Below are 25,236 nucleotides of genomic sequence, written 5' to 3'. Positions count from 1 at the left end.
TGAATAATAATCGTATCTTCATATTCCTATCTGTCCATCCTACATGAAACTAATGTATCTCTTATGATAAGCGCTCCTTGCGGGATAAGACATGGCATATTGTGTTTACTAACTTTGTGCAAGTCGGACTTATTAATAAATCATTGCTGTTGTTTTAATAGTGTACTATCCTGGAAACTAAATCAGAATAGCTTTGTTATTTTGTACGTTGGTAATAAACAACGAAAATACTTAAATAATTAGAATTCATCATTATATCTTTTGTACAAACTTTACTGACTCATTTCCTTCACACATTCGTAAAGTAGTACCTTGTTATTTGCCACTTGGGGGTGATTTTACTGCATTGTGTATGTGTAATACATCATATTATTACACATACCCCCAGAGACACAGTCTAGATACCCGTGGGGGGTAGAGCACAGATAGCCCATTGCTTAGCTTTGTGCTTAACTACATTCAAAAGGTATATTACATATGCTTGCATAATTTAAGTAATGTGACTCGAAATGGATGACGTAGGAGAACTCTTGAGTTGCGTGATGACAAGAATCGGGACTTATTTTACTCTACTGTGTACATAACGTAGTAACAATGATAAATCAGCTCATAAATTTACTGAAACATCACAGTAATACTTTTGGGAGAACTAACTATAGTTTGTGTAGATCCTTAATATATAGTCTCTGTGGGACATGAAGGAAGTGACGGATCAGTATTTATCTGAACTAAAAGGAGTTTTGTTTGAAATTAAGAACAAAGCTACGCAATGGGCTATCTGTGCTTTGCCCATCACGGGTATCGAAACATAGAACAAGACGGAATATCTAAATTTGTCTCAAACTTGTATCTTACATACGATGATAAGTACTCATTTCAGAACAAGGACTGTCTAGGCATAGACGATAATACTGGCAGACGAGAAGGAAAGCAACTGCTCAAGAGCACCTACCGCCAACTGTTGGGCTACTTTTGTCTATTCGAATAGAAGTATTTGAACGACACTTATTTATAGCGAACCCACGGCTTCCAAGTGTGAAGTGCATTTTTGTGATAGGGTGACGTGAGCCACGAAACACTAATCAAAAGTTCGAGCACGTTAAAAATTAGTCAACGTCCATCAATGACAGGCCAAACGTTGTAAACCAAACATATGAATACATTACATTTCTTCTACTTTCCTTCTAAAAAACACAAGTAAATTTCAACATTTTAAGAAACCATTTGAAATGTCAACTGCAGGTAAGTCAGTAAAGTGAAGTAAATTTTGTGACATCTTTAAACATACATAAACAACGCAACGTGTGATCGTTAAGTGTGTTATTAATGGGCTATATTCATAAAATCAACTTTGAAACAAATTACTTTATGAGATTAAATCTCTCAACTGACGTGAAATCAATGTTTTCGTACAAGTTCGAAATTCAGTCTAGTATAATATCCGTACTTTTGAAAGGTCCTACGTTGAAGAAACAGTTTCACCTTTTGTCTATAATTTTTAAGAAATCCTATTTTTGTGTATTTAACTTCGTGATGGTTTTATATCTTGGTTTCTTTTTTAACGAGCACCCCTTTTATCGTGTGGTTGAAATACAGTCCTTTTTATCATAATGTATTAATAATAGTGGTAACAATTTACGAAATTCAGTTACTTCATCAGTTTTCAAAAATGATATCGCGCACAAGAGTAAAGTTTTTTCTTTCAGTTTTACTCAAAGCTACACAAGTGCTATCTGACCCTAATTTAGGAGTGTGAGGCTAGAGGGAACGCAGTTAATCACCGCTGCCTACCGTCAACTCTTGAGCCACTCTTTTACCAACGAAAAGTGGGATTGGCCGTCACATTATAACGCCTCACAGCTGAAAGAGCGAGCATGTTTCGTGGAATGGGAATGCAAACCCAGTCTGATCACTTGGGGCTATCAAAGTGCGACTAAAATCAACTAATAGTTGATTTTACTAATAGTTTAACCCTTCATTTAGAGCTGGTTTGTCAAATACTTTAAGCAGTAAAAGAGTCTCATAGTTTTTCATCCTATTTTTACTACACTTAGATGTATGATGTTATGCATTTCGATTTAAACTTGTGCTCATCAGGTTTGTTTTGTTTGTTTGTTTGTTTTTGAATTTCGCGCAAAGTTACACAAGGCCTATCTGCGCTAGCCGTCCCTAATTTAGCAGTGCAAGACTAGAGGGAAGGCAGCTAGTCATCACCACCCACCGCCAACTCTTGGACTACTCTTTTACCAATGAATAGTGGGATTGACCGTTACATTATAATTCCCTCATAGCTGAAAGAGCGAACATGCTCATTGTGACGGGATTCGAACCCGCGACCTTCACGTTACGAGTCGAACGCCCTAACCACCTGGCCATGCTGTTACTGAAGTGGTAAAATTATCATATGCTTCATTGCAATATTTCAGTACGTTCACTTGCTTTAAAATGCTTATTCATCATAAAGTTCGACATACGTACACAGTCTAAGTTAACTTACGCGTGAATGATTTAAATAAATGATATTGCAGCTAAGACTGTATGTGTTACCGGTCGCTTTATTATTATTACATGTTTTTCATTAATTTTACAAAATTAAGTGAGTCTAGTAATTATAACGCAGCGTAGCAGTCTCGGAAGGAAAAAATTATATTTTGTCATACTTGAACTCAAAGTGAGGTTGTATAAAATATACGCATCAGGAACTAACTTAAGTAACACACAAGTGCAACGACAGCTATGTAAATATATGAAATTAAAGACTGATTAATAAATAAAAACGTGAAGTGAAAATTAATCATGGCTTTGCTCAAAAGACCATTGTCTGGAACTAGAAGAAGAAAGAATTAGATTGCGTTATTGTAGAAAACAAACACTTTCGTGACTGAAGGCGAGTCAATAGGAAGTTGAGAGAAAGAAAAACAAAACCAAATGTAAAAGAGATAATGGATGGAAATACATCAACTTTCACATGAGTGAGAACCAACATAGAGATAATAAAAATATATTAATTAATAAAAGGAAATAAATTCAGCAAGACTATTATAAAAGAAACTAAATCTCGATGAGATAAAATACTCAATTAAGACAACGAAAGCAACACGATCAAGTGATGTTCACGTACACAGGTGGTGCCACTAACCTATGATCGTCTGTCCAACAGTAATTCAAAAGGTATGAAATATAATTTTCGTAAGATGAAAAAGAGAGAACAGACTGGATCGTTAACTTTACTTTACAATAGTTAAAATGTTCTTGAAATCAATATCCTATTCGTTGGCCAGGATGATCTACATAAGAGAAAAAAAGAACAATTATAATAAATACGGAACATCACGTGCAGAGGATGATGTATGATAATTATGTAGTTAAGAGCTCTTTAGCAGAATTTACTGTAAATTTATCGCCACAAGTTAGACGTTGATTTATTATAGGATAAAGTTTCAGAACAACTGAAAGCTAGCTGTTTCTGTGCCACTATTTTCAAGTTATTGTCTGTCTGTAAGAGATCAAGGAACTACTTGGAAATAAAGTGGTGGTGTTGTCAAATAATGCTGACAGTTTGTGGAGAAATGTGATCGTAAGCTAAATAAACGGCCGCTTTTTGTTCAGTTGCTTAGTGGGTTGGAAAGTATTCGCTCTTAGGATATATTTGGTTAATGACTCTTTTGACAACGCAATCCAAGCATTATTATAATTGTACAAAATGAAAGACGGTTCATCAGTACGTTGTACAAAGTCTTTGTCGTTACTTCATAATATTCAGACACGTAAAGCTTATGATGATACAGAAAGAAGACAGCTGTAAGGTTTTCACTAAAGTGATGTAGTCCATTGACAGAGAAAAGAAAGAGAAACACCACAGGCACGACGTACATTATTTATCATTTGTATTCAATTATCATTTTGCTTTAAGTTCACATTTTTGTATTTTTAACATATTTGTTGAAAATATGTGTGTGTATGTATGAGCTTTCTTATAGCAAAGCCACATCGGGCTACCTGCTGAGTCCACAGAGGGGCTGAAAATATAATACAGTCATGTGAAAAAGTTATGACACCCTATGAAAGACTGTGTATTTGTGTAGCATTTTTGGATATATATATATTTAATCTCAATTTCAACAATACTGAGAGATTATAGGAATATAACTAAACAATTAAAACTGAACAAAAGACTTTTCAAGATCTTCTATAAATGTAATTCTACAAAAATGCATATTCTAACTGAGGAACAAGTTAGGACACCCTACCCCTAATAGCTAGTGTTACCCCCTTTGGCTGAAATAACTGCAGTGAGACGCTTCTTGTAGCCATCTACCAGTCTCTGACATCGGTCTGAAGAAAGTTTGCCCCACTCCTCAATGCAGAATTCTTTCAGCTGTGAGATATTTGAGGGGTTTCTTGTATGTACAGCCCGTTTCAAGTCACCCCACAGCATCTCAATGGCATTAAGATTTGGGTTTTGACTCGGCCATTCCAGGACTCTTCATTTCTTAGTTTTCAGCTAGTCCTGTATTTTTGTAGAATTACATTTACAGAAGATCTTGAAACGTCTTTTCTTGAGTTTTAATTGTTTTGTTATATTTCTATCATCTCTCAGTATTGTTAAAATTGAGATTAAATATCTATATATCCAAAAATGTTACAAAAGTACACAGGCTTTATAGGGTGTCCTAACTTTTTCACATGACTGTATGCTTATTTCAAAACGTCCTGAATAAATAAATATGCAGTTAAAAATGGTCTTGTTTTTTCTGTGATGCATTTATTTATTATTAAATTGGATCTGGTAAGTGATCAGAGAATAAAGTAGAACTTAAAAGACAGAAAAAAATATTTTTTATGTAGAACAAATGTGGCATCAATGAAGGAACGAAAGAAATTTGCAATATTTGTTACAACAGATAAACCAAATGAAGTATAACAACAACAATCATGTTGTTTGTAAAACTATATTTAATAGGGTTATTAAAATATTTCAAACATCGTTCGAAAGTTAAGAAAAATAACTTGGTGAAAGTTAAAGAAAACTACGATTGTGAATAAAGAATAAAACTTTCAGGAACATGATTGAGAAAACTCAGTTCTGGATTTGAACAAATACACCACCCTCAAAGACAAAATCAACGTTTCCAGGGGTAACTAGACAATAAGTCAGTGATAAACAGTTGTGATAAGTGATAATAATCATCTTGTTTATGCTTAGAAACTAAAATGCTCAAGTGAAAGGTTAGAAACTATAATAACCTTTCAGAGAAAGCTTTCGAAACTAGTTCCAATTTTGTCATGAACAACTTAATCGCGTGCAGAACAAACAAGAGTGAAGTAACATTAGAACAAATACGATCTTATATATCTAACTTATTGTGTAGTTTCACACGTGATTGATAGTTAAAAGATTTATAATTGTCATTTAGCCAACTAATAACTCGATGTTTTCGAGTTCGTTTAGGCCTATAAATGTAAAAGTGACCTATACCATTATCATTTATAATAATTCTCATTCTCATTACATTACATTAACAGTCGTTTTTCTTTATCACTACTTTACCATACTTTTTGCTTATAACACAACGAACTCTTTATATGGAAAGGCATAAGAAACAACAACAAAAAACAACATCGTCTGCCACAAAGACTTTATTTATGAGAAATAATGCTTAAGACACTTATGGTTCAAGTAATACTTGAAAAGTGATTCAACTAAATAAAATAATACATAAATTATCGAATATAGTTTTAAAGACTGAACTCAAATACATTGAAATAAAGCCACTTCAGAATTGGTATTACTGTAGAACTAGTGTTTTCTCCTCTTTTGTCCGAGTTCTTGTGATCGTCTCGTATTTCTAGTGGAAATTAGAGATTGATATTTTACTTTTTTACGGGTTCTGAAGAACCTTGATCAATCATACGCTTTTACTTTATTAATGGTGAAGACAGGCGTGACTAGTCATCACAGATCACCTGGTGTAGCAAATACGCTGCGCATAGGCTTTTATCTTTTCTTTATTATTATTATTTATTCATAACGCATAAGAAAGGAAGGCCTATAGGGCTGAGTGTATTTGAAGTGACCTCTTCAAGCCTTTTCACATTTAAAACTCCTTTGACATTAACAAAGAAAATCAAAGCATGCGCGATATTTGAAACATTAGCGGTTTGAAAGTTAGAATAGATTTATATCAGTATTTGCTTCTTTTTTAATATTTGTTTGAAAGCACACGATAATACACAGCTAATAAATTGTTTTAGTATATTATTTAAAGACTACTGGCTACAATTCTCCAGTTGTACATGTGTGTATTGTACAGCATTTGACAGTAACTACTGGCATCTATCTGTTGCAAGAAACAGATACGTCTCTTACAAGCGACTTCAAGTATAATGAAATTCTATTATTTCTGACTCAGAGTGGTTCACATGGATTAATGTTAAAGTTATGGGCTGGTTAAAGCATGTTTTACACGTTATTTGTCAGAAATAACTGCTAAATATAGCTTGAAGTAATATATATAGTGGACTGTCACGTTTGAAAAGGTATAATAAATAAATAACATACAATGTTAAAATCCACACACAATTAAAAACATTTCTAAATGTTGACTCTATAAGTATGAACGTGTACCATGTTGTCATCAGGTTCTTTCCCATAGAATAGTATAATTGCAAGCCATACACCCAAGTAAAAACAAAATACTACAGTACAACAAATCATTTATGGCTCCTGTAATTACTTCACGTCTAAATAAAACAGATCCACATTATGGTGAAATGTAAGACATTCTTCCACGTTATTGTGAAATTATTGTTGATAAGAGAGAAACAAGTAATAATACAATGCAGAGCTAAAATATGGTATTTCTTTGTTATTCAATCAGTTTTGAAGCTCAAGGTACTATAAATGCTGACCCTTTGAATTTACAATGATAATAAGAAGTCTACAGGTATAATCCACCAATATGAATTCCCTGTACATTTCTGAGGGGTTGGGTTGGCTGCCAGAGCTTCCCGTACATTACTAATGTGTTGGAGTAGCCTGCAAGAACTTCATGTACATTACTGATGTGCTGACATACTAGAGTTACCTGTACATTATTAATGTGCTTACCTTCTAGAGTTGCCTGTACATTATTAATGTGCTTACCTTCTAGAGTTGCCTGTACATTATTAATGTGCTGACCTTTTAGAGTTATCTGTACATTATTAATGTGCTGATTTTCTAGAGCTACCTGTGCATTTCTGATGTGCTGACCTTCTAGAGTTATCTGCATATTATTAATGTGCTGACCTTCTAGAGTTACCTGTGCGTTACTAATGTGTTGACCTTCTAGTTCGTTTCATATCATGTTTCTAATTTTGTACGAATTGAGAAGTGATTCATATTTGAACGATTGGTTTGATACGTAATATTACAATTTCAATGGTCTCTTATTTCTTCAGTATTTTACTATTAATATATTTGAATACGACAAGGTTATCGCATGTCTCGGGCACTCAATGTTAAATATAATAAAAGGTCTTTTTCTAGACCCTCCTGGTCTGTACTTCATGCTATCTTGACGCCAGTCAGCCGAAGGGGAAAATTACTCACTTTTACAAACAATACCGAAAGTGCACTGTAGATTCATTTACAAAGTCTGTGTGGATGAACCAATGACTAGTTGATAATGTACTGCCAGTATATATTTGATAATATGCAGTGTATACTTACTTAATTTTGCAGTTCACTTGCTTAATCGAATGATAGATTTTACTCTACTGTTAGCATGGCCTTCAGCTTAATGAGAACCTCCATGTGGAAAGGAAGTTTTGATGAACCGTGCATGTATATATAAATGTATATAAACATATAACATAATCAAGTCTAAAGGTATATTAATGGTTAATTATCCTTTGTTTTCTTTTTACAGACAGAATACGGACTCACAGAAGAGCAAGTTGCCGGTACGTAAAGTGCACGTACTGCAAATTAAACATTTAAAAAATGTTTAAATTTTGTTAATGCTTTCAACATATGTTGTTTGAAATATACTGTTCAGTAAGTGTGCTCCTCAATTAAAGAATACTATTAGGAAATATTTACGTGTTTCAGTGACTCAGGACATTTGTAGATAATAAATGTGTACATGTACTTTATCCCGGGACTTCCTAGCAGTTTTTTGTAGGCTTTCACTGCATAACATAGAGTACACATATAAATATCTCTGGGACTCACTAATATATGACAGAGTAAAAAAGTTGTTTCTCTTCTTGAATTTCCAAATATGTGAGGAAATACATGTAAGGTTTTTCAAGAACTTTCTGATATGTAAATGAACACAAGTTAAGTTTTTGTGGAATTTCCTAATGTTTACTGGAATGAACGTAGTCGTTTTAACAAATAAAGCTGTAATTGACAAGTAAGAATTTCTTACCAAAACACAGAAGGCTCGAATAAACATCATAAAAAACGATAAAATGAACATAGTTTATGATTAAAAACAAACAAACAAATGATTGAATACAAGTGTACACATCAATTAAGATGTTTATTAACGCAAATACACAAGCCTTCGTGTTTTAAAAAGCTCTAAGTAGTTTCATGGCTGAAGACCTCTGGTGTAATTCCAACGCATTGGTTGATGGAACAAAAGGGAAATGCTTTTTGAGGAAGGATTGTGTTAATATCACATTATTGAGTCGGATCAAGGTTCTAGTGCAATGTTACACAATCATAGATTGCTTTGCCAATAATAATTTTCAATACACACTAATTTGTAAAACATCTGCGTCAACCCTTCATTTGGGTATGATTTACATTTTATGGGGAGGGAATACGGAAACCTGGACAAGCAAGTACAAGATCTCTTGTATTACCACTATTTATATATCACTTTGCTTAGTACGACAATTAAAGCAAGTTCAAAATTATTTATACTCTATTTACAAGGACGTTAATTAAATGCAGAATACATGTGTGAAAAATATTTAACAGTTTTAGTTAATAAACTGATTAAGAAATATATCAAATTTTTTAAAGCTATATGACGGTAAAACCTGAGAGTTAGCAAGTGGAAATATGGCATGTTTCTCCTGAAAATCCCTAAATGTCATGGAATATGTGTTTCAAATCTGTAATTTTCTAACCTGTAATGAGATACAAACGACGGTTTTCATAGAATTTCCTGACGTGTGATACATTTGTAAAGTTTCTTCTAGAAACTTTTGATATGTGATGGAATACACGGTTAGATTTTGTTTGTTTGTTTGTTTTGAATTTCGCGCAAAGCTACTCGAGGGCTATCTGCGATAGCCGTCCCTAATTTAGTAGTGTAAAGCTAGAGGGAAGGCAGCTAGTCATCACCACCCACCACCATCTTTTGGGCTACTCTTTTACCAACAAATAGTGGGATTTACCGTCACATTATAACGCCCCACGGCTGAAAGGGCGAGCATGTTTGATGCGACCGGGCTTCGCACCCGCGACCCTCGGATTACGAGTCGAACGCCTTAACACGCTTGGCCATGCAGGGCCTACACGGTTAGATTACCCTGACAACTTCTAATATGTAATATAATACACGTTTTCTGGAACTTTCCAACATATGACAGATTGTAGTATAGTTTGTTGTTAATGTTTTTCTTCCAGATGTTTTGCTAGGGTAATAATCATCTAGGAAAAATTAGAGTTAGACGAGCATCTTAACTATGAATGCGGGTTATCTTATTACAGTAAATAAAATGAAAACTCATAAGGTTAAAGCAAGCTCTTGTTCATAGTAAATACCATTTATATTGAAACAAAGACAAAACACAAATCTTTTGTAGTTATTGAAAAAATGCACTTCTTATTGCTGGGGCCGTTTTACCTATAATTATGAATAAAATGAAATCTTCAAGATGTGGTAAAATAGTTTTATTATAACTAATAACAACTGCAAATTAAAATATATGCTACATTTAGCATCTGCATTTAAATTAACACTAAAACGCTCCAAGATGGGATCGGAGTTGAAAAGATATGTACCATGTGCAGGTTTTCCATTATCTATAGAAAACTGATGCAGAGTAAGGTGGTCATCTCAGCTTCAGTCACTCATTGTAGTGGAGACAAATGTTATAAAAAAATCGGTGAATTTGAACTGTGATTTCTTTACTGCATATTAGACTATTTTAAATTCCTCATTGTTTAAAAGCAACGAAATCAAGTTCCCTTGAAATATCTACTTTGTAACCACAAAAATATTCAAAGTGTTTATCTTTAACCATGTTTCACAGGCGACAAGATAAATCTATGAACCCATTAAACAAAATAATTAATTTTTCTTAAAAAGCCTAACAAAGCCAATTTTAAGTCTTCAAGATACACCAAACTTTCTTTGGATTTAAGGAGTGATTTAAAAATCGTGCTTTTCGAATATACATGGTAGTCTAATTGAATAGCTCTAATAAACTTTGGAGTTTTTTTTTTAATAAATCCATTCTAAATGCGCATGTAAGCAGTTTAGCTGGTTGTTAATTTTAGAAACAATCCCCTAGGAGAAGGGAATTCTTGGAGTTGGCCATATCAACGAATTTCAATGCTTAATGTGATTTAAAGCAATACATTCAAACGAGGATATTTTACATGCATTTATAAATAAGCTTGCTGTTTACGCAGAGCAATCTGTTTTGTACTTTGTCTTATGATCGAGAATTACTCACTAACTTTTGGATAAGTTATTCTTTGTGTACAGATAAAAACAACGATATTAAACTGAGATACAGTACAAAATGTGCAAATTGTAGGATTCGTCAAATAAAAACAACAATACTAAACTGAGATACAGTGCAAAATGTGCACATTGTGGGTTTTGTCTTTTAGCAACGAAAGTATACCTCTATGTATAAAAGCTGATCTAAAAAAATGTAATCTAAAACCTTCAAGTATTCATTGCTTCCCTGAAAGTGGGCCGAAGACTTCCTGTTTTAACCACTCGCATTACAATACACTAGTGTGTTATCTGTCGATCAGTGAGTAGACACTAAAATGACGTCACGTAAGGGACACTTAACGTTGTAATTTGTACAGTTGTGGCATCAGTAACACGTGCACGTGTCATGAATCCCGAGAAGAATTATGCACTCTGTAGGCTACAACACATATGAACTTCAAAAGCAAGAAATAAAATATTTGTTAGTCTTAATTTCAGTGTTATTTATTCTTGGGCCCGGCATAGCCAAGCGTGTTAAGGCGTTCGACTCGTAATCCGAGGGTCGCGGGTTCGAATCTCGGTCGCACCAAACATGCTCGCCCTCCCAGCCGTGGGGGCGTTATAATGTGCGGTCAATTCACTATTCGTTGGTAAAAGAGTAGTCCAAGAGTTGGCTGTGGATGGTGATGACTAGCTGCCTCCCTCTTGTTTTACACTGCTAATTTAGGGACGGCTAGCGAAGATAACCCTCGAGTAGCTTTGCGCGAAATTAAAAAGCAAACAAACAAATTTATTCTTGAAACAAAACACTTTTGAGGATCTTGCGGAAGTACATCTATTATATTCAATATAATTATGTATTTATTGGATATATTTAAGCGAGTAAACACGAGAACGTAAATTATTCAGTGTATGCTATTTTAATGTATTAATCGAACAGAATTCAAGGAAGCCTTCATGCTATTCGATAAAGACTCGGATGGAAGAATAACGGCGACGGAGCTTGGAATTGTAATGAAATCTCTTGGACAACAACCCACTGAAAAAGAATTGCGTAATATGGTTGAGATGGTGGACCAAGACGGTAGGTGGCGATGTCCTCGAAATCAACATTTTGTCAGATATAGGTAACATATTACTATGCTGCTTGAAAACACATACCTTTACTTTGATAATTTAAAGACTGTTACTTGATTTAGAGGAGAAATTTTGAAATACAATATCCATATTATTTTGGAGTTTATTATTTGCTATCATTGGTGAAATATATGTCATGTAAAATACAATTACTATATAATGTTGTTGTTGTTTGGAATTAAGCTGCACGATGGACTATCTATGCTCTGCCCACCACGGGTATCGAAACCCGAGTTTTAGCCTTCCAAGTCTGCAGAGCTACTAGGGGGCTACTAGAAAATGAACTGCTAATATATACAGGAGGTGCTCCCAGAAAGTGATCCCCTAAAAATGTTAATTTGCTATATCATTTAGTAGCTAAAATAAAAATATGTAAAAGTGTATGTTTTAAAATGCACTCAACGAGATCTGTTTGAATATGATCTTAAATACTAATTCTATCACTGGCTTTCCTAAATACCTGAACCTTCATGATTTTAGTTGCACACTCTCGTAAAAAGTATTGTACACATTTCATAGATTTTCATATTTCAATTAGCTTACAAAATGATCAAACAAGTTTCTCTGCAATAATCGAACATAAAAATGAAACTCAGAATAATACAAACCAGTTTCACAAGTTAATATTTAGTAAGAATTTCCCTTGGATTTCAGTACTACTTCATATTGACGTGGCATGTTTTCAATTAGTTTGTACAGATATTCTTGAGTGATTGACTGCTATACTTCTTTGAATACTTCACAAAATTCATCTTCCGTATTTGGCTCGCGATCTTCCGTTTAACCGGATTAACTCAACCCATAAACTTTCAATCGGATAGATAACGGGTGATTGACCCGGCTATTCTATAACATTAATTCTCTTATCTCTAAGACATCTTTTAACGACTTTACAATTGCAGATAAATTTGTTTATTCATTCTGTAAGATGATTGAATAAAAAGCTTTAACGAACTACAACAGGTGCACGACATTTTTATGAGAATACGTAACTAAAATTATGAAAAGCTCAGGTATTTACTAAAACTAAAGTTAAGATTAGGCTTTAATATTTGAACAGATCTCGTCGAGTGTGATTTAAAAACACATAGTTTTACACACTCTTCTGTTATCTAATAAAATATATAACAAATTAACAATTTTCAGGGAGGACACTTTTGTCCACCCCTTGTATGTGTTAGCGTCTTCATCACCGACTACTCGTTACCGAAGGATATTTATTCAATGTAGTGCAACTCATTTGAATAGAAAGCATTTCAGATCTCTGTCACAAGGGTTTAAACGATATTTGATATACTAAAATGGTTCGAAATGAAATATTGTTTAAAAAGGCGTCGAGTGTTATCGACTATAACCGTTATAACTATAAAAATTTTATAGTGTTATATTATCCATAAGACAATGTTGTCTGATACATGCGTTATGTTTTCACAACAAATAAAGCAATTGCTCAGTTTTATAGGACTGAATTATCTGTCGATGAGTAAAAAAGCAACCGTTGCTAAGTGTTATTTTATGATTTTATTTATATATAAATGTTAAGTATTTAAGTGAAAGGGGAATGTAAATAAACAACTAATTTGATTGGATTAAAACACATTTAAAGAAAACAGAAATCTCGGTAATAAACTTTAGAAAGCTGTTCTTGCGTTACAATTGTTTTGAAAATTTGTTTTGAATTTCATGCAAAGTTACATGAGGGCTAATTTAGCAACGATAGGCTAGAGGGAAGACAGTCAGTCGACTCTTGGACTACTCTTTTCCCAACAAATAGTTGAATTGGCCGCAACATTATAAAGCACCTACAGCTAAAAGGGCGAGTATGTTTGGTGATTCGAACCCGTAACTCGCAGCTTGAGAGTCAAGTGCCCTAACCTCCAGACAATGGCTGGTCCAACGGATTTGGAGAAATGATAAAATAAAAAGAGTTATTTAGTTTGAGAGATTTACAGAACACTTGCTGGTATACCATTTTGCATAAAGTATTGCTGTGGAAAGCAAGAATTGCGGGAGAATAAGAATGTGTGACGCCACTGTTTAAAATGCTTCATACGATCAAACGTAATATGCCACTGGCCTTCTATGACCTAACAGGATCTGTTATTTTTTACCATTACTAAATTAAGTAACGATTTTGTCAAGAATGACGTATCGTTGAACCTCCGAGTACACCATCTGTATTTCAAGTATCATTGGTCTAAACATGATTGCTTTAATATAAACTTTTAAAGATGCGTAAGTGATATTTTGTACAAGGTTACCTTTATTTATGTATGACATTTCAAAGCACCCTTGAGAAAGTGGGGGTGTCGTTATTTGCTTTGTTTGATACAGGACCACCAGTTTAATAAGGAATGGAGTTACCTCTGATGTTAAACACAACGATATGAACTGTTGCTAACACTTGTCCTCGATGGCTAGCATAAGTTTAATGGAATAAATCACCATGCTTCTTTTATATCAAGTTGTTTTCAATAAACCAGTTCAAACGAACAAAAATAATACATTATAATACTTCTTCACCACTCTTCTTGTCACATTCAAAGCATTATTTCGGTTCGATACGAAATTTAGGCCTGTCAATTCGAAGCACACTATAAATAACAGGAACTAATACCCCATACCATTGTTACCCATCGTGTTTCATCTGTAATTTGATTATCAGTACACCATGAGAGTCTTCTAATCAGATTTGTGATGCGTGGCTTGTTGATTTCAGTCTATTTCGTGTTTCAACATATTTCAAAGTTTTGACGAATGATATCTTATTGGTGACCTCATTTGATATTCCACTTTGGCATGTCCAATGGTTTCCATTTCTTTATCACAAACCGTATAGTAAATATGAGCCTATGAATTGACGAACTAATGGAATGTTTCAAAAAAGAAACAAAAATGTTCATATATGGAGGGCTTATGAACTCTTTTCTACATGACATCTTGACACCAGACGGCTTTTTGGGCAGATGCTGACTTTTATAGGTTCTACACAGTAATATATCATGGAACCTTTATGTATATTCAGCTGGTGACGTACTGCCTACGTAAAACGGGTAATGTATTCTAGAAAGTAATGATCATTTGTTATATAATTAGATAAGGCTTAGATATAGTACAGGAAGTAGTTTGGAAATAAATAAGTCAAGCAGTTGTCCAACTTGGGGAGTTTCATAACATTAAATGATATAATTTTTCGTTTAATTTTGTTTTTGTACGTTTTATATCAGTTACTGATTGCAAAACTTTTAAGATTATTCTAGACAACTTATCTAGAAGCTTATAATCATTATTTTCAATTATCAAAGAACTTTTTGTTTTAAGGTTTTATTATCATGCTTTATTATTTCGTTCATTTATGTCCAAAGGCAACGGAACAATCGAATTTAACGAATTTCTCTTCATGATGTCAAAGAAGATGAAGGAATCCGACAGAGAGGAAGAACTGAGCGAGGCTTTCAAAGTATTTGACAGAAACGGGGACGGTTTCATAAGTTCCTCGGAGCTCAGTCACGTGATGTTTAACCTTGGTGAAAAGCTAACAGAAGATGACATAGAAGACATGATCAAAGAGGCCGACCTGGATGGCGATGGACTAGTGAATTATCAAGGTGAGCTACAAATAGCTATATGATAAATAAATATGTTAATACACTGGTTAATAAAGATAAGAACGTATTAATCAAATACATATACGTTTAGGTGTGCCGAAATACTCGTATCTATTATACGTTAGATTACAATTAAATATATATATTCTTGATGTAATTCTTTGTATTGAATTTGTATCATAACCCAATCTGGTAAAATTGACCTTCGGTCAGAAATTAAATTGCTGAAGATTCGAACAGTTACCTGAGGATGTTTAAAAATCCTAGAGTTGATAAAAATAAAATCAGAACTCCAACACGAGCTCTGCCACAGATCTCCGCACTTCTAACAGGAGTTCCTGTGACACGGCAAACACAGTGATCAGATGAAGGTCCCATTATGGAGATCGTATTGTCGTTCTGCTCAAAAGGCAAGGCAGGAGTAATCCATTAAAATGTTTAGCACTACAAAACCTACACTTTATACTGAATTACAAGTATTATTATAAAACTATACCATAAAATTCTTTCGGAGTCAGCATGGCTAGGTGGTTAGGGTGTTCGACTCGTAATTTGAGAGTCGCGGGTTTGAATCCCATCCCACCAAACATGTTTGCTCTTTCAGTCATAGGGGCATTAGAATGTAGCTGCCAGCTCCACTATTTTTGGGAAAAGACTAGCCAAAGAGCTAGCTGGTGATGACTATCTGCCTTCCCTCTAATCTTAAACTACTAAATTAGGGACGGCTATCGTAGTGTAGTTTTGCACAAAATTCCAAACAAACGAACAACTCTTCTGGAACCACTGAAGGACATATATAAGTAATGGATTTAATGTATGAAACTGTATACCTTACACTAAACTCCAGAACCAAGGTTACTAACAGAACTAGAAGATTTATTGTTGGCCTGATAGGAAGGATACTTGAGCTCATTACATCAGATATAGTGTAAATTCTGTAACAGACCCATGGGTGTAAGAGTTTGTTTAAAATTTAAAATTATATTTCTTTTAAATAAGTATATTTCAAGTTTGCCATTTTTTATATTACAGTATAATTTATGTGATACTATTTTTCTCTTTAACAACTTACTAAAGGTTTTATTAACACAAAAGAAGCTGTTACTTAATAAATGTTTTCATATTATTTTATTCTATTATTAGAAATATATTTTTACCTCTTCATAAAAATAATAGATATTTAAAACATGCAAAAATAACATTTTCAAGATAGGTATTCACAGAGCTTACTTAGGCATATATTTAGCACTGAAAAGAAAGTTTACATTGAAATTAACAAGAACGTTAATTAATATTTTTAATCCAAGTAAAATAAAAAAGGAATCACTAATTTAATGTCATCAGTCCTTAACAGAAATTTAACACGATTAACTTAATTGTTCATTTTGTAAAACTGAAATGTTCACTGATTTTTTCAATACAGAGAGGAATGCAGTATATATGTATTTTTTTTTAATAAAGTGAACTCTTTTTGAAAAGCATAATTTAATAAAATATTTATAGCTCTATTAATAACTTTTTAATTCTGATTCCAACGTTTTTCAGTTGATTTGATTATTAACTTTAAAAAAAAAGTTTATTGTTTGCTTTTTGAATTTCACGCAAAGCTACTCGAGGGCTATCTGCGCTAGCCGTCCCTAATCTAACAGTGTAAGACTAGAGGGAAAACAGCTGGTCATCACTACCCACCACCAACTCTTGAGCTACTCTTTTACCAACGAATAGTGGGATTAACCGTCACATTATAACGCTCCCACGGCTGAAAGGGCGAGCATGTTTGGTACGACGGAGATGCGAACCCACGACCCTCAGATTACAAGTAGAACGCTTTAACCCTTAAAATGTTCATTATTCACTTGTTTAAACGCTAAGGTTAAAAACTTCCTTGTCTATATATATAGTTAATTCGTTTTAAATGCTAAAACTAAAATTTAGTATAACAAAAATTAACTTCCAATCGTATTAATAAAACAACACCGTGTTTTTATATTTCGTTGTGTAGAATATTGTATTATTAACAAATGGTGGATTATTAATTTACTGTGGGCAAGAGGTAGTTTGTTTTTCAGGTTTGAATTCTAATATTTTTATTTAATATCTGATATTTTGTTTGCAGAATTTGTGACAATACTGACGTCATCGAAATAAAGAGTGACAAAGGGCATTAATTAAAGAACGAATTCTTCCAAACAATAGTGTGTTTTTGTATATTTTTGAGCTAAGATGTAAAACAAGAATGAAAATGACCCAACTGGCTGGAAGTATTAAGAAAGTTGACATTGTTGCGTCAGAAGCTAAAACCTCTGTTTTTTCTCGCTGTTTTGAGAGATACTTACCGTGAATAATGTTCTTAAGCCTTTTGGGTCAATTCTATTTTTGTTTCAAGGCGTCCTTGTACTTCATACAACGTTTACCGAATATTCAGGCCCTTCAAGACCCAATTTTTATGTGAAAACTGACATTTTTAATTTATTGAGCTCTTCAATTTTTCGTGATAACGTCATACGTCTTATGAATTTTTAAAGCGTGTTAGCAAGAGGTTCGTAAGATTTTCTATCATGTTCACATAGCTGAATGTAACTCACACTTGTGCTAATATTGTTTAAGTTTATTGCATTATCTTAATAACCGTTTTTTGCAGAGTATTTTTAACAGATGGAAATATGATTCATTTATGTTTTGCTGTCATTGAACAAGCTCATTTACAGGTATGAAAATGTAAATTTTCCAAACATCTGATCTCAGTGTTACCTCTCAATTTCTTGTAAAGACGTTACAAACTGTTTAATTTTAGTATGCTTAGGTGAAATAGTTGAAAGTTTATAATTAGATAAAAACAAAACTTTGGCGGAAATTTGCAAAAAATGATATATTTTAGTGTTTCTCATACTGTGAGTCTTAAAATACTTGAAATATATTATTCATCGCTATGCTGTATAGTTTTTCTACTAAATGTTGCTACTCGGAATAATAATACTTTGAATATTAAATGAATTTTGATTTTCTATTGAATATGATTGCATACAATTGTATAGGCTCTCAAAAAATATAATATAAAAATTATTTCAGTGAAGGAACATCTCAGAATAACAAATTTGGTGATGAAGAGGTTTTAACAACCAACAGAAAATAATTAGATATTTCAGTCCAAAATAGAGTATTTTATAAAAGAAAAATATTAATTCACAACCTTCCACAGGTTATTTTAAAGTACATTAACAATAGAAGATAAAATAAATTCAATGTCCACTCTTTCAACGTTCCATGTATGAGATTTATTTGGAACTTTAATCTATTTTCGAAATTTTTGTTTATTATTTTGTGTTTTTCTTACAAGCTAGAAAGTCATTTCCAAATGAAATTAAATCGTAATACTTGAAAAAAAGACTTAAACTTACGCTCATCGTGATCATTTAAAATGTTTATTGTTGAAAAATCAAAACATTGAATCGTTAAACTGCAATAAAATGTTTTAAAATAAGACAGCAGTTACTTTAAATCTACCAGTGGTTTTTATTATGACACAGAAATCAGTAAGAAAACAACCAGTACTGTTTAAGTGTTTCCTATTATTACGCAGAAATCAATAAAAGAAATAGTCAGGACTGTTTAAGTGTTTTTTTTTATCATACCTCGTCCCCCCGCTAGTACAGTGGGATGTCTACGGAGTTATAACGCCTAAATCAGGGGTTCGATTCACGTCGGTGGGCACAGTAGAGAGCCCGAGGTGGCTTTACTATAAGAAAACACTCACACCCCGGAAATTACTACGAAAATAATCAGTACCGTTTAATTGGTTTCTATCATGAGATAGAAGATAAAAGGTACTGTAAAAATAAAGTATTTTTCATAATAAAAATATATTAATTTTAATTTATTATTGATATACTTGTGTAATTGAGCGTTTGGTAATTACACTCCGGATTTTAAAAAGAAAGTAGTCCTTGTCTTGTCAAAGATTGACATATTGTGTACAAAAAACGTGCAATTGGTTACAAATATATATACTTTTATGATCTCTGCTTAAAAATACATTATCTGCAGGTTTTTAAAATCATTTCTGAGCTTTACTATTTTTGAAAAAGCAAAAAGTGTTTCCAGTGTTTTTGGACTGGTATTTAAAAAAAAAAAAATATTCATGTCTTTATTTTATCTCTCAATGAAAATTGTTATTTGACTTAAATATATGACATTAATGTTGCTTTTAAACGCAAAAATTAACAGCTAAGTTTCACTCTTTTTTCTTCACGCACTCTCTTTTGTTAAGAGGATAATTTTAAACTTGCTGTTTTCTAATTTAAAAATCAAAAATTAAATCAAACTAACATTGACAATATTATATAACTAATGAAAAAACATTCAAAATCAGATCTTTGCAGTCCTGGAACACAGTAGTTAAATGTTAATCAATCAATCATTATATTTTTGGATAAGATTACAATGGATAGCTAAAATATAGTTTGAATATCTTAATATTTTGAATCTATCACGAAGCCTATTTCAGTAAATGATAGTCAATTTTAAAATGGAAATTAATTATTCTCATAGATCACTTAGTTATTACAATGTTAAGGATTTCTTTAAATAACTTGCAACCTTACAGTTACACCAAAATAACTTTAAGTACATTATTTAAGTAATTTAGATTTTTGAATGGTCATTTTATTTTTGTTTATTGAAAGTTTGAGGGGTCATTTATTTTGGTTTATTGAAAGTTTAAGGGGTCATTCTATTTTGATTTATTCAAAGTTTGAGGGGTCATTTTATTTTTGCGATGAAAAATGTGTAGCATTTTATTTAACACCCATTGAACTTTTTCTCTTTCATCAAAACTAAATAGGCTTATCCAAGAGCAGTGTACATGTACGTGCCATATTCCCATCTAACATGAACATATGAAGATTATACATTAATATATATCTATGTGTTAAATTTATGTTGTGATCTATCTTTGTGTATTGGATTGTTTAAATGATAACCGAAAGGTCTCCTTTATATGAATGTTCTACCTCTCAAAATAGCTTTGATAAGTATATTTTAGGTAGGGATCTCATGAAAAGCATTTTATGAGAAAAACGAAACATACAGTTGAAAACTAGCGAGCTTTTGAAATTTTAATTTTATGTTGTGTTTTTGTGTTTAGAATTAAGCTAATAGTTAATGAAGTATTTAATAACATTCGAGTTTGAATGCAAGCTAATAAAGTGATGTTATTCGGTATTATTATAAATAAGTTGAATTATTCTGTTCCAAATGATTGTATTCGATTAGTAAGTTGACTTAAGTTTGGAACTAAGACATTAGCATCGTGTACAAACATTACAGTTTATCTAAATTGCAAAGTACTTACTTAAGAATACACGGATTGTGATGTAGTATATTAGGGGATTTCTTACTTTAAGTGCAACATTTCGGCTGAACGTGTCCTTCTTGATCCCGAGTTGTAATCTTAATTTCATTTTTAGGATCGTTTCCTAGCTCTATGTGCATCATTTTACAAATAGTTTGCTCACTAAAAGCTATAGTAACGTACCTCCACTCTCTCTCTACATATACAATGAAAACTAATCAGTCTCCAGTCATTTGCTATCTAGACTTAGTCAAGTGTAAGATCATTTGGAGGTATATGATTTAGTCTCCAGCACCTACGAAAACACTTGTTGTCTTATATAAAGTATAGATTGTTTTGTGTTAATTGATCTACAATATATAAAAACTGTTTTTATTATGTAACTACTGTAGATATATATATAAATATCCTATCATGGATATTTCATTTTCTGCCTTCATTTTAAATAATACATAGTTTGTAGCACTTGTGAAGTTTTCCTTATTTGCTTAATATCAATAATAAATGTAGCACTAAAATATAAATATTTGAAACCATAATATAATATTGCTGAAACTATTCTAAGGTAATAAATCTGTAATAAAATAATTCACCGATTCTTCTTTGTATTAATTCGATAATGAAATTGTTTATCGAACAGTACTCTGTTTTCATCATATTAAAATAAACCTTTGATAAATTATATATTTTAAACATTTGTCTCATATGACTTACTTTTTCCTTTGTGGACTATTACAGGTATGACATTTGACTTTTGAAACAATTAAGTTAATTATTTCTCTTTCGGGAAACTTGATCAAATGCATCACTTGAGTGATGACTTGACACTTAAACAGCCTAGCAAGATATAGAAGTTCGTCTACATTATACATTAAAACTAGTTCTTTAGACATAGGTTTCCCTTTATTCAGAACCCCATTTTTTTAATTTATATATTTGTCCCTGATGAAGAAATATTTAACTTTCGAAAGCACGTGGGATATGAGTTTTCTTATTTTTGTCTACTAAACAAAATACATTATGATTTACATTACATTTTATGATTTTATGAAGTTTGTAAATACAATTAATTTCTTGGCACTTTTGGTTTTCTTATTCTAATCTAAAAGAAATAAAAAAACACTTTTTTACAGTTTGCTTTCCGTCATTTTACCACTAAACTGAATATATACAAAAGAAAACAGCGTCATCTAGTGCTGAAAATAGAAGAAGTAACGACATCACTAAGATGAAGTAACGACTTTATTTCTATTACTCTAGTTTGTAAGGCATTAATTATATAACATAAACCACGGATCAATAGAGACATTTCGCTGGCAAAAGGCGATATGTGCTGTGATAATTAAAATTTGGCTTCCTTAAAAATCCTCGTGTCTTTTCAGGACTGTATCTTGAGTAAATATAGTTAATTGTAGAACTTTTAAGTATAAATGTTTGGGAAATCAATCTTTATAAAAAAGCAACAACAGCTACAACAGATTTGTTTGTTGTTAAGAACGAAACAACAAAGGGGAAATTTGTGATTTGCTTATCTCAGGTATCAAAACCCGAGTTCTATTGCTATAAGCTCTTAGACTTACCGTTGACATACAATACAACATTAGTTATATCCGAAACATTATTATTAAGTTTGGTTTTTAATTTAACTGTCAGTCTTTTGATTTTACCTTTCCGTTAAATATTTCACAACATTATTATGTTATAAACTATATTCCTATATAAGAAAGATGTACACCTTTTCAATCTTACGCTGTTATGAACCTTATAGAACAAGAAACTATAAACCATAAGCACAGTTGGGTAAAGTTGGGTATAAATATTTTGAAGCTACTTATTTCTGGTAAGCCTTACAAAATGGCCGAAATATTTGATGATTAAACTTGTTATGACTCTGTAGCATTTTAATTAATAATTGCATATAAATTAACATATAGATCTAAAAACATCGTTGATTGAAATATTAAACTCAAGCCTAATTTACAGCATTTTGTAAAGTTCTTGTTCGTCTAATTTAAATATCACAGCTTCTTATTGTAGTAAAGGCAGTTTTTAAATAAACTAACAGATTGTCATACATACTGTTAGAGAAACTTGTGTCTGTTTTTAAAAAAGTATGTTCTTGAATTCAAGGAATTCCAAAAAACGTTTTGCGCTATCTATTTTCTGATTTTTTGTGAGTTCGTGGGCAATATTAATTTACCTTCTGGGTAGTACACTAAAGTACCAAACTGTGAATCAAAGAGTTCATGTCACATTGCAGTAAAAATGCATTCTGCATTCATCTCGTTCATTTTCTAATATTTTATGAGTTTAGTAGTATTTCACTTTTCTCTCTAATATTGTTTTAGTGCCTTTTTTTTTAATCAGGAAAACATTTGATGGTAAAAAATAAATGTTGAAAAATGAAACAACAACAACAACATATTTTGGGAAATTCTGTTCACTCAAAAAATTTGTTTGTTATGAAGCACAAATTTCCACAATTAGTTCTTTGTGTACTGCCCACTAAGAGCTTTCTGCGTGTAGCTGTCTCTAATTTTCAATCAGTAACTTAGAGTAGATGCAGCTAGATAACAGCACTCACCGTCAACTATAGGGCTAATCGTATTTGAACAGTATAATTTGATAATTATTTTTAAAACGCGCCCGCGATTCCAAAATGTGGAACGCATTTATAGATAACAGGTCATGAATTATGAATTCTTTGATTTACAGGCTAGCTATGCTAACACTAATGCCTGGCTTACACTAAGGAAGTTGATAAGCAGCCAATATTAGAGAGTAGTCATAAAAACTAAAAACAAAACAAAGCATTTCAACTTAAATGATCACTAAACGATAAATAGAGTTTCTTTCTTGCCTTCTGACTATTCATAAACTTTATACGGAGTTTTAAGTTCTTCGAAAAGTTAAAGTTCTGTTGTGGGTTTTGTATTCGTATAACTAATTCTCTGAAAAACAAAGGTGTTCATTGTTTCTTTTTCTTCATCTTAGCGCTATCACCTTGAAACAAAGTAACTGTGTACATTCTTTAGACAACTTTTGCTAGTAGACTGGAATAGGAAAAATAGAGAGCACCACAATCGTTACATTACCGTAATGTAATGAGAATATAGTTTTTACTTAAACAATAGATATTTACCATTGTTAATTTTAAGGTCTTACAGGAGTCTAGATAATTATTTATATTTTTGATAACAAAGAAATTTTGAAAAAAGTCGAAATAAAAGTCATATAAATAAGTTAAATAGAGAAGTTGCTTTTTTGTTATTTCAGGCAAGTTTCCTGGTACAGAGCTGTGTGTGAATAATATTTTTAGAAATTCCACTATGCTCTTTTACAAATGATTTCTCCTTCGGAACTTTCATGATTGTCAACTCTGCCCTTAGTGAATAACTATCGAAACGAATAAATTCACCCGTGTGAGATTTTGGCAATTTTTCAAAGGAAGTTGAATCACAGACTATTGTAGTCTTAAAGGCAACGTTATTTTTATAGTTAGTCCTAAATGCCAGTATGACAACGATTTAGGCCAAAAACAAACCCAACATTAACGAGTCTTTGAGGTTATCAATTAGTTCATGGAGAAAGAAGGGTAACCTTTGCACAGTAAAACAACAGTAATTTTCAAAGAACAATGAAACAAACGCGTCTTAAATAAAAGAGAATTCCTAGAACAACAGAATATTTACGAACATCCGCGCAATTTTTTAAGCTCCATTAAGAAAATATTTTCTATTGTCCTCTTCAGAGTGTTACGTGAGAAATAAGCTAAGCCCCTGCTAAACGTTTAAGAGCGTACAACATGAACGCTTATCTGTGAAAAATAAAGAGCTTTAATTATTTTTAGGTTAGTTGGAACAATTTGTATATTAGTACACAGAGTTGAAAGAAGTCCAACACTTCAATGAACGAGGAACTCTTTATAGTTTTTTTGCGTTTAGATAAACTGTAACTTTGTAGTAGTACTAACAGCTGATCTACTTGTTTGGCACATTCTTTATTTACGCTTTAGTGTATCAGCGAGCAGTTTAGACCTTGTCATTCAGGAAAGACAATAGATAATTCGAAGATAATTGCGATGTTACACAACAAAGTTCAGTTAGTTTGTGGTTTTAACAGTCGAGAAAAAAGGGTCAAATGAAGATTGAGTAAGACAGCGAAGTAACCTAACTATTTTGATAGAAGAGTGTGAATGATGTAGCTCCATCTATAGGAGAATAAAGACAGTTTCTAAATCTTAGGGCATTTGTTTTCATTTCATGAAAACAACAACCAAACTGTCATACAAATTTTATCTTTGTCTCCGAAAGTTTCTATTTATTGAAAATTTACAAACGTTTCAAAAATGTACCATAATTACAGTTAAAAAATAAATAAATAACTGAGCTCCAAATGTATTGAACAATTGTAACAAACGTCTTTTGATATTACGAAGCTCTGCTCTTTGGACTTTTTAACCTTA

At 32.3% G+C, this 25,236-nt stretch overlaps 1 protein-coding gene across 3 annotated transcripts in view; it reads left to right on the top strand.

Annotated features, from left to right (window-relative positions):
• The window catches only part of LOC143252450 (calmodulin-alpha-like), a 37,166-nt gene extending 15,702 nt beyond the window's left edge, over positions 1 to 21,464 (top strand). The window contains exons 2-5 of one of the 3 annotated variants that reach the window (XM_076504589.1): positions 7,914 to 7,947; positions 11,617 to 11,760; positions 15,179 to 15,421; positions 17,538 to 21,464. In XM_076504589.1, the coding sequence (XP_076360704.1) occupies positions 7,914 to 7,947; positions 11,617 to 11,760; positions 15,179 to 15,421; positions 17,538 to 17,569 (453 nt within the window). In that variant the 3' untranslated portion in view covers positions 17,570 to 21,464. Of the gene's footprint in view, positions 1 to 7,913; positions 7,948 to 11,616; positions 11,761 to 15,178; positions 15,422 to 17,028; positions 17,182 to 17,537 lie in introns of those variants that run through there. The other 2 variants (XM_076504600.1, XM_076504579.1) reach the window with 2 other exon arrangements.
• The last annotated feature ends 3,772 nt before the right edge of the window (positions 21,465 to 25,236 follow it).

This window comes from Tachypleus tridentatus, chromosome 1, assembly GCF_004210375.1.
Source record: "Tachypleus tridentatus isolate NWPU-2018 chromosome 1, ASM421037v1, whole genome shotgun sequence".
In the NCBI taxonomy this organism is placed as follows: domain Eukaryota; kingdom Metazoa; phylum Arthropoda; class Merostomata; order Xiphosura; family Limulidae; genus Tachypleus; species Tachypleus tridentatus.
The sequence above is the reverse complement of the archived record's forward strand: the minus strand, read 5'-3'. Positions and strand labels throughout refer to the sequence as shown.